The sequence below is a fragment of the Propithecus coquereli genome, unplaced genomic scaffold (genome assembly GCF_000956105.1).
Source record: "Propithecus coquereli isolate 6110/MARCELLA unplaced genomic scaffold, Pcoq_1.0 Scaffold91, whole genome shotgun sequence".
Classification (NCBI taxonomy): domain Eukaryota; kingdom Metazoa; phylum Chordata; class Mammalia; order Primates; family Indriidae; genus Propithecus; species Propithecus coquereli.
Window position 1 is genome coordinate 4,124,042 of NW_012155396.1, and position 11,048 is coordinate 4,135,089.

Sequence of the window (11,048 nt, forward strand, 5' to 3'; positions counted from 1 at the left end):
TCGGGAGGCTGAGGCAGGAGGATCGCTTGAGCCCAGGAATTTGAGGTTGCTGTGAGCTAGGATGACACCACGGCACTCTAGCCCGGGCAACACAGTGAGACTCTGTCTCAAAAAAAAAAAGTTAACGTGACTTGGCAAAGAAAAAGCAGATAAATGTTTTTTCCACAACACTGCCAGATGTATTACATTAGAAAGCAGCACTGCAGTCAAGGTTACAAGCTCAAAGCCCAATTGCCATGACATACTGTATGATCCCATTTATATAAAACTTAAGAAAATGCAAACTAATCTATAGTGACAGAGAGCAGGCCAGTGGTGACCTGGGGATGCATGGGATGGGATGGGGAGTGGCGGTGGGGAGGGGCTACTTAGGGGCTCAAGGAAACTTTCAGTAATGAAGAGTACGTTCACTATCTTGATTGTGGTAATGGTTTCACGGTGCAATGTACGTCAAAGCTTATCAAATTGTATACCTTAAATATGTGCAGTTTACTGTATGTCAATTACACTTCAATAAAACATTTATTTTTATTTTGGGGAGAGGGTCTCAATCTGTTGCCCAGGCTGGAATGCAGCAGCGTCATCATAGCTGTTGCAGCGTCCAACTCCTGGGCTCAAAAGATCCTCCTGCCTCAGCCTCCCAAGTAGCTGGGACTACAGGCCAACACTATTACGTCTGGCTAAGTTTTCTATTTTTTGTAGAGATGGGGTCTTGCTATGTTCTCAGGCAGAAAGCTTTAAAAAAAAAAAAAAAAAAAAAGACCAGTAACTCTGTAGGTTACAGAGCGGTCCACTTGGGTGGCCATGGTGGAAAAAACCATACCACACTTCTGTTTAACATGGAGGAATGACCCACTCTTTCCCACTGAGGCTACACAAAAGGGTCAGTTACAGCATGCTGAGTTTTAGGGTGAACTGGAAGAATAAAGAAGCAGACCGAGCCAGTTCCCTGAAGTATGAAGGGTCTGTAGCATTAGGGCAGGTGGCTGCCTTTTAAATTCTGTACCCAGATGTCTATCAGGTAACAATTAAGGCTGCTCACACTTAACTAGTCTACCGTACTATTTCAGAGCTACAAGGCAGTGAATGAAAGAAAAAACAAAGAAACACTGATTAAATTTTTAAAAATTTATTGTCTTTTTTTTGTTGTTGCTGTTGATTTGTTCTTGAGATGGCTACAACACCAGACAGAACAGTGCCCTCATATCTGATGGCTGCGCAGGGCTACACTCCTTTGAAACATCAAGATCTGTTTTGGGCTTCCCTCTTCAGCCTCACCCCTCGTGAAGTCAAACAGTTGCCACGCTTTTTAGTAAAATACGGTTAGCCCTGTAAACATTTTTGCCTCCATATTCCCACACCCCTCCCCCAATGTCTATGGGTGAATAATTCACTAAGGAAAAAAACATTTCAAAAACTAAAACAAATTATACATTTATATCCTACCCCATCCACCCCAATTTTGGCTCTTCTCTCCAAAGCCGACGACAACCCAATGTGGATTGGAAGTGGATTCAGAGACTGAACAGGGTCAGGGTCAGATAAACACGGATTTGACACTCGAGGGCCCTGAGTATCACCGACGTGACCATGATAGAAAGCAGAATAGGCTCCTTGCTTACTCCTCGTCTGAGTAACTCTAACCGTGGGGAGTAACAGTTAGAGAGGGTGGGAGAAGTTACTACTCACTTGCATTAAAAAGAGTGGGGGGAGGGAAATAAGGGGGAGGAAAGAGGACAAAACAACAGAAACCCTAACAGATGATCTTGACCCTTTTCTTCCAATTGCAGCTATTTAATTCATCTGAATCCCCACATTTTCCCTAAGTAAATGTTTTTAGTTTCACAGAAAGTTTGCACTTTTGTTTTTCATGTGCACACACGCGTGTTAGTGTATGTGCATGTGTGCGTGCATGTGTCATTGGCTACCGGGCGAATGTTTCAGTTCTGGTTTCAGTTCAGTTTTCCTTTTTTTTTTCCTTTTTTATTTTCTTACAATTACTTTTCCTTTTAGAAACAAGTTCACCAGGAAACCAGCTCCCCTCCCACCACGCTGGACAGGCCACAGCCATAGTTTTAAAACCGCGCTGATTTTCCCTCACACCCCAAAACAGGAACTCCTCAGGATGGCCTCGGAAGGCTGGAGTCTCCCTGTCTGGCGGGACACCCTGGTGGCGGTGAAGGCCCCTCTGCCACAACGGAGGTTTCTGATTGTGGGACACAGTCTGGTTTTTGTTTCCTTCCTGTCTTCTAATTAAAAAAGACATTCCTGACAAAAGAGATAAGACAGTCAATAACTGTGCTCCAGAAGATAGCAAGCACTTTATAAAATCAACCTCAAGGCAGAGGTTTCTATACTTCCTCAGGCACCTCATTCTGGACTCGGCTGTAAGAATTTAGTTTAAAAAAAAAAAAGTTGGATTTCCTAACTTGTGGGTTCAAGGGAGCTACTACTTTAATGAGATACCATCTGCAGTGTGTTTCCAACACTGAGTGTACTGTAGAGACAAGGGACAGATGACATGTGGGGAAAGAGTGAGCCAGCAGGTCCAAGCCTCTCATTCCAAACCAACCAGAAAAGTTCTGCTCCAGTCTGTTAAATACTGGGGCTTCATGTAAGATTTTAATTTGAAAGAAGGCTTTGCCTACTAACAAAAGTTTAAAAACCACTGATATCACCGATACAGACTCTTATTGAAAGAGTATTACATAATAAAGGTACTAAGTAGAGTGGTTAAAGTGAGGACTCTGGTACCAGATGTCTACACTTCAATTCTGGCTCCAATTATTGTGACATCAGGCAAATTGTTAAATATCTTTGAATCTCAATTTCCTCATTTGTAAAATGGAAATAATAGTAACTAACCCAGAGAACTATATGAGGGTATCTTAGTTAATACATATAAAAGGACTTGGAAACCGGCACCCAAATTCCACTACTCGGCCCTTTCTTTCCTCAGCTAAGCTTCTCATTTTGCTTCAGAATCAGGAGACAGGAAGCACATGGAGAAAGCTGATGGTCCAGAGCTAGCCAAAAATGCTACTCCTTTCCTATACAGGTTGAGCACCCCTAATCCAAATATCCAAAATCCAAAACTTTTGAGTGCTGACATGACACCCAAAGGAAATGCTCATTGAAGGATTTTGGATTTTCAGACTAGGGATGCTCAGCTGATATGCATTCTGCAAATATTCCAAAATCTGAAATCCAAAACACTTCTGGTCCCAAGCATTTCAGATAAGGGATATTAAACCTGTACCTCCCGCACTGGTAAAACCTGGCATTTCAGCATTCAAACCATAAAAGTGATAATAAGCTCTTTGCTCATTATATCTGGAAGGTTAGTTTTAGGAGATTGGTGCCATGCATCACAGTCAAATTTAGGTCAGCACTGTTTTCAGTGAAGTAGCCAGGTTAAAAACGTTTGTTACCATGTACACTTACCATCCTAGAAGTGTCTCCTCTAAGCGGAAGAGGGAAGGAATTTTTTTGGTGCATTCCGCAATAGTTACTTTCTTATGGAGGTGAAAATGGGCATACAAAAGATAATAATAATTATCTGGCTGAACTGGCCCCCAAAATATCAGGGCCCTGTGTAACCTAGCTGTTGGGCAGTTAGATTTTTAGTTCTTCCATTGACTCTAGCTACAGACCTAGTCCCATCATGGGCACTATAACCTATCCCCATCCCCAAGCATCCCTGATAGCTGGAGGAAAAAGCTAGGAACTACACACCACTCACCTGGGTGACAGGCACAGTGCAGGAGTGTGAGCTATCGAAACAATCTGGTGAAGTCTCGCAAGGCCCAGCAAACTTGCTTACATTCCTCAGCACTAGAAAAGAAAAGGTAGGTTGTTCCTTGACTGAGGAGAAAGATACAATATGCTAAAAAACAACTGCAACACTGCTGTACTGTCTCGACTCTGCTAGGAGCTCTCTCTATCATCTCTTGATCTTGCTTCAGATCTTTCTGTAACTCAGGGTAAAAATTAACTATTACATCTGAGAACAATTATAACCACAGTGGTCCTTTAAGAGTGGACTCTGGACAAACTGCCGGGGTTTGAATCTTGGCTCCACTGTGTCCCTGGCCAAGTTACCAACCTTTGCCTCAGTTTCCTCATCTATTATTTACCTTGTAATGTTGTTGTGAGGATTAAATTTGTCCATGTGGAAAATGTCTGTGATAACAGAGTGTACAAAAGAGTATTCAATAAACGCAGGCTGCTACAACAATGCTTGGCTGAAACCCCTGACATAAATACAAAGAAGCCAGAATCCTTAAGGAAAAAAGCAACCTAAGGCTCTAATAATTTTAACTTTACGAGCTGAGCTAACTTAGGAACTCTGGTTTCCTCATTCTCTTCCAAAAGCAAATTTTGTTTACAAGGCCCAGTCCAGTAACTAAGTCTATTAGTCATCGATTTTCTAGTTGAACAGGGCTGCCTCCTGAGAGAGGAGGAAGGGATAAGGCACGTAGAAAGGGAGGAGGAGGAAGCAGGACCTTGTCTTCAAATGCTGAGATAACTACGTGGTATGAATAGCCCAATATTCATCTGAACCCGTTTTTTCAAAAGGCCCCCTCTTTGTTCAAAACTGTTACCAAGAAACCAGTTCATGTCAACTTCATTCTTTTGTATCTGTCTTCATAACAGATTTGCTAAATGAAAACGAGGCTAAGCTAAAGCAGTGGAAAAGGAAGCACTTCTTAATATGCTCATCCTTGTAGCCCTCTCCCTGGGTCAGAAAACTCAGGGACCAGGGCCTAAAGCCTAGGATCAAAATAGAAGAAAACTTGCTTTCCACCTTGTAGTGGTTAAATACCAGGGGAAGGAAGTGCTACAAGTGATCCATCAGAAACAGATCTGAGCTATCCCCCTTAGATGCCTACATTCCGATTTCCCCACCTATTCATTATAAGGTCTGAAACATCATGAAGAACTTTGATTTAGACCCCATGACTTCATCAAACAGAACATTCTAGAAACTGTCTTCTAGTCTTTCTCCATCCTAAAAATGTAATGAAAACGAGAAAAATTTTCTGGTTTTATCGGAGTTGACTTAGAAAAGTGCTAGAGGCTCAAGATTCTTTTGCTATCCTAATGTTGGTACAACTTGTAGATTTTCACCTTTCTTCAACCAGAGACCTTTCATCTTGAAAATAAATGGTAACTCCATCTTTATCCTCTTTTATAGCAAAGAAGAAGATGTATTGAAACCAAAATGTAAGTACAAAATAGGGTACCAAAACAGGGTAAAATGAGGGCTGGGCCACAGTGTCTAGAATCAGCTCAGCTTCTGCTATCTACCCCATTAGCAACTGCTCTGGTGTCAAGAGTGTCAGCCAAATGTTTAACTTAAGTGTCCTTTGTGGGTAAGACCGAAGAAATGGATCAAAAAGCTCCTGGATGCTAGAAGTCACATTCTGCATAATGACATTTTGGTCAACAATGGACTGCATATATGCTAGCGGTCCCGTAAGATTAATGAAGCTGAAAAATTCCTATGGCCTAGTGATGTCGTAACCATTGTAACATCATAGTGTAATGTATTATTCATGTGTCTGTGGTGATGCTGGTGTAAACAAACCTACTGGGCTGCCAGCTGCATAATAATAAACGACACGTTACTTACTGGTTTGTGTAATTATTATACTTTACTTTTTATCATTAGAGTGTACTCCTTCTACTCATTAAAAAAATAAGTTAATGTAAAACAGCCTCAGACAGATCCTTCAGGAGGTATTCCAGAAGAAGTCCTTGTTATCACAGGCGATGACAGTTCCATGCATGTTATTGCCCCTGAAGACCTTTCAGTGGGACAAGATATGGAGGTAGGAGACATTGATATTGATGATCCTGACCCTGTGTAGGCCTAGGCTAATGTGTGTGTTTGTGTCTTACCTTTGAACAAAAAAGTTTAAAAACAAACAAAACAAAAAAGAAAATTGTAAGAATAGAAAAAACTTATAGAACAAGAATATAAAGATAGAAAATTTTTTTATAAACTGCACAATTTATTTATGTTTTAAACTAGGTGTTAATGTAGAAGAATTCAAAATTTAAAGAAATTTTTTTTTTATAAATTTAGTGTAGCCTAAGTGTACAGTGTTTAAAAAGTGCACAGTGGTATACAGCAATGTCCTAGGCCTTCACATTCACTCACCACTCACTGACTCACCCAAAGCAACTTCCAGTCCTGCAAGCTCCATTCATGGTAAGTGCCCTCTATCAGTGTACCACTTTTTATCTTTTATATCATAGCTTTACTATACCTTTTCTATGTTTAGATGCACAAACTTACCACTGTGTTACAATTGCCTACAGTATTTAGTACAGTAACTTGCTATACAGGTTTGTAGTCTAGGAGCAGTGGGTCATATGATATAGCCTAGGTGTGCAGCAGGCTAGCCTATCTAGGTTTGTGTAAGTATACTCTATGATGTTCACACAACGACAAAACCACCTAACACATTTCTCAGAACATATCCCTGTTGTAAAGTGATCCATGACTATATTTTCTGTTTTCTGCCTCACTCCTTCTGACATTTATTATTTCCTAGTTTTTCATTTTATTTATTAATTTATCCCATTATCCTAGGGGAATGCTAAGAAATGCCCCCTTTTGATCTGACATCCTGGTAGGTATAATCAAACTCTAACTGATGACTTGACCAGGGAGACAACCCCACATGGCCTCTTATTCCATTGTCAGTGCTTCCCATGTTCAACATCTTTTGGCTTTGAAGAGCCTCATGCAAGTGGTAAGTAGTTACAGAATAAACACCAAGAAAAAAGATAAATATGTTTAAACACCATAGTAGAGAAATGAGAAACGATGGCAAGGTTTCTTGTAGTCCCAATTTGTCTTAGTTAACAATGGGCTCGTTTGGTGTTTGGAAAGCAAGAACGGTATTTTAGAATGAAATGTCCCAGCTTTCTTCAAAGCTGACCAACTAAAAAAGCTAGAGAACTAATTACCACTACCATTTGAAAAGCAGGCTTGGACTTGCCGAAATGAAACTGAACCAGTTCACCCTCCTTGCTAGAATGGCAAATAAAGCAGCATGTTGAGGCAGGAGTTATAGGACCTTAAAACTATAAGGGAGACTGAGTCATGCATGGGACAGAAGGTCCGAGGGCAATAGGCGTACTAGAGAAAGAGAATTACTAAGAGAAGGTGAGCAATCTCACACCCTTTCTCTAGCACCTCAACATCTCTTACTTCTGTTCATTTCCCACCATTATGTCACAGCCTGCTTATAGGAGGAGCAGCAAAACTTGTTTAGCAATGAAAGATCAAGTAGGTCAGGTTGGTAGTGTGCCTTATTTTCCCATATCACAGGGCAAAAATCACAAATATTTTTGCTCATGACATCACTTAGGTGCCTTTTCCTTGCCTCAAGATTTTCCTTAAATCAGGAAATGATGTCCATGACCTCACTTCAGACTTACTCTGTCATACTATCTGTCATATATATTAGTCCTGCCCAGGGAACGTAGGCTCAGTGGAGACTTATTCCAGAATGTGTGGGTGGCTGCCATAGAGTAGGCAGGAGACATGCCCCAGCTAGTTTTTCAAGTACATAATGACATTCTAGCAGTTTCTTTTCCAAGGGGAAAGGAGTTAACATCCACTGATCACCTACTATATGAAAGATCTTCTTTAGATTTCCATTTGGTATCTCATAATAACCCTGTGAGGTTGGTAGTACTAACCTTATTTTACAGATGAATAAACTGAAGTTCAAAGTAATAGGGTATGTGGCAAGATTCAAACCAACACACTTTAAACCCAGTGTTTTGTTTGTTTGTTTGTGCCAGGGTCTCACTCTGTTGCCCAGGCTAGAGCACAGTGGTGTCATCACAGATTACCGCAACCTCACACTCCTGGGCCCAAGAAATCCTCTTGCCTCAGTCTCCTAAGTAGCTGGGCCTAGAGGCACGTACCACCACACCCGGCTAATTTTTATATTTTTTTGTAGAGACAGGGTCTTGCTCTTGCCCAGGCTGGTCTTGAACTCCTGACCTTAAGCGATCCTCCACCTCAGCCTCCCAAAGTACTAGGATTATAGGTGTGAGCCACTGCGCCCATCCTAAACACAGTCTCTTTTGAGGGCAAATGCTATTTGCCCTAAGGAAATTACAGCCCCACCTGATCCTGCCCTTATACTGATGGAATAAAGCAAAACAGAAGCAGAGAGAAGCAACTATTACTCTTCTTTCCCCTGAGACAGCTTGTAGGTAGAATACCACTTCTACTGGGAAGGCTCATAATAAAAAGAAAGCAATTTTGTAAGGTCATCCCAGTCACATATGCCGACCCAGTGGAGGGGAAATCCCCATATCTGGCAAAATGTGTCACAAAGGTGGTCACATGCTATTTTTCGGTCATGCATGTCACTTGATCTATTGCTAAAAGTAAGTGACTTCTGGGGCATGAAGCTGAGCCACTTAGTAAGCTACAAAATGATAGTACTCCATGGTTTGGGATTTTAACATTAATAAAATTGCAGGAGATATTCCAGGAGGCAAGAAAGTAAACCACTTTGGAAAGTGATGTTAAATCAATCCTGAGAAAAGACAATTAGCTCCTGCACCATTGCCCAGAATTTATTTTCTCTCCCTTCTCAAAACTAGGTCTGATTTTACTTGTAAAAATATAACATATGCTCATGAAGTAAATGCAAATGGTAAAGAAAGTTAGGAAATGAAAGTAAAAGTGTCCCTTCTCTCCTGGTCCAACTTATATTCCTTTCCAGAAATTTACTATGCATAAAGTAGCTTACATATATATAAAATGTATAATAAAATAGCTTTTAAAAGTACCAGTTGTTTTATATACAAAAGCATTAAAAAATAAGAAAAAATTTAACTACAAAACGTTACTAAAAGAAATTAAAGACACCAATAAATGGTAAGATATTCTATGTTCATGGATTGGAAGACTTAATACTGTTAAGATTTCAATACTACCCAAAGCAATCTACAGATTCAATATGATTCCTACCAAAATCCTAGCGACCTTTCTTGAAGAAACAGAAAAATCTATCCTAAAATTCATATGGAATCTCTCTCTCTTTTTTTTTTTTTGACAGAGTCTTGCTCTGTCGCCCGGGCTAGAGTGCTGCGGCATCAGCCTAGCTCACAGCAACCTCAAACTCCTGGGCTCAAGCGATCCTCCTGCCTCAGCCTCCCAAGTAGCTGCTATACTATAGCGCACACCATGATGCCCAGCTAATTTTTCTATTTTTAGTAGAGACAGGTTCTCACTCTTGCTCAAGCTGGTCTCAAACTCCTGAGCTCAAGCGAACCTCCTGCCTCGGTAACCCAGAATGCTAGGATTACAGGCATGAGCCACTGTGCCCAGCCTAAAATTCATATGGAATCCAAGGGACCCAAAATGGCCAAAACTATCTTGAGAAAGAAGAAAACTGGATGCTCAAAAGACTGGACTCCTGATTCCAAAATTCATTACAAAGCCACAATAATCAAAATAATGTGGTACTGGCACAAAGATCGACATACAGACGAATGTAACAGAACAGAGAGCTCAGAAACAAACCCTCAAGTATATGGTCAAATGATTTTTGACAAAAGTGCCAAACCAATGAGGAAAGGACAGTCTCCAACAAATGGTGCTGGGGAAACTGGACATCCACATGCAAAAGAAAGAAGCTGGACCTTTACCTAAAACCATATACAAAAATTAACTCAAAACAGATCCAAGATCTAACATAACACCTAAAACGATTAATATAAAACTCTCAGAAGAAAACCTAGGGGGAAAAACTTCTTGACATTAAATCTGGCAATGATTTCCTGAATATGACAACAAAGCACAAGCAACATAAGTAAAAACAGATAAACTAGGCTACATCAAAATTAAAAACTTCTGTGCATTAAAGTACACAATCAACACAATGAAAAGGCAACCTACAGAGAGGGAGAAAATGTTTGCAAATCATATATCTGATAAGGAGTCAATATCCCAAATAAATAAGGAACTTCTATAATTCAAAAACAAAAGACACCCAATTAAAAAATAAGCAAAGGACTTGAATAGACATTTCTCCAAAGAAGATATACAAATGGCCAATAAGCAAATCAAAAGATGCTCAAAATCACTAATCATTAGGGAAATGCAACCAAAATCACTATGAGATATTGCCTCACAAAAGGCGAGATGTGCTAAAGTGGCTGCTATCAAAAAACCAGAAAATTATAAATGTTGGTGAGGATGTAGAGAAACTAGAAGCTATGCACATTGCTGGTGGGAATATAAAATGGTGAAGCTGCTAGGGAAAACAGTATGGTGGTTTCTCAAAAACTTAAAAATACAATCGGCATATGATCCACTAACTTCACTTCTAGGTACCTAAAAGAATTGAAAGCAGAGTCTCAAAAAAGATATTTGTATATCTGTGTTTATAGCAGCATTATTCATAATAGCCAAATGGTGGAAGCAACACAAATGACCATGAATGAATAAATAAAATATGGTATATACATACAATGGAATATTATTTAGCCTTAAAAAGGAAGAAAATCCTGGCACACACTACAACATGGATGAACTCTAAGGACATTATGCTAAGTGAAATAAGCCAGTCACAAAAAGATAAAAATATTATATCATTTCACTTATATGAAGTACCCAGAGTAGTCAAATGCAAAAAAACACAAAGTAGGATGGTGGTTGCCAGGGACTGTGGGGAGGGGAGATTAGGGAATTGTTACTTAATGGGTATAGTTTCAGTCTTGCAAGATGAAAAGGTTCTTGAGATTGGTTGCACAATATATTTAACACTACTAAACTGTATATTTAAAAATGGCTAAGAAGGTAAATTTTATATTATTTGTATTTTATCATAATTAAAAAATTGTTTTAAAAGCTCAAGTGGTCAGGTGCAGTGGCTCATGCCTGTAATCCCAGCACTTTGGGAGGCCAAGGCGGGAAGATCACTTGAGGCCAGGAGTTTGAGACCAGCCTGGGCAAGAGTATGATACCTTCTCTACAAAAAAATAAAAAATTAGCTGGGTGAGGT

The 11,048-nt window shown here is 39.9% G+C and overlaps 1 protein-coding gene across 1 annotated transcript in view; it reads right to left on the reverse strand.

Annotated features, from left to right (window-relative positions):
* Positions 1–1,978: 1,978 nt before the first annotated feature.
* The window catches only part of TNPO3 (transportin 3), a 126,841-nt gene continuing 117,771 nt past the window's right edge, over positions 1,979–11,048 (reverse strand). The window contains exons 19-20 of the mRNA XM_012664736.1: positions 3,743–3,834; positions 1,979–2,268 (exon numbers count right to left, since the gene is read on the reverse strand). Of these exons, the coding sequence (XP_012520190.1) occupies positions 3,774–3,834 (61 nt within the window). The 3' untranslated portion in view covers positions 1,979–2,268; positions 3,743–3,773. The remainder of the gene's footprint in view (positions 2,269–3,742; positions 3,835–11,048) is intronic.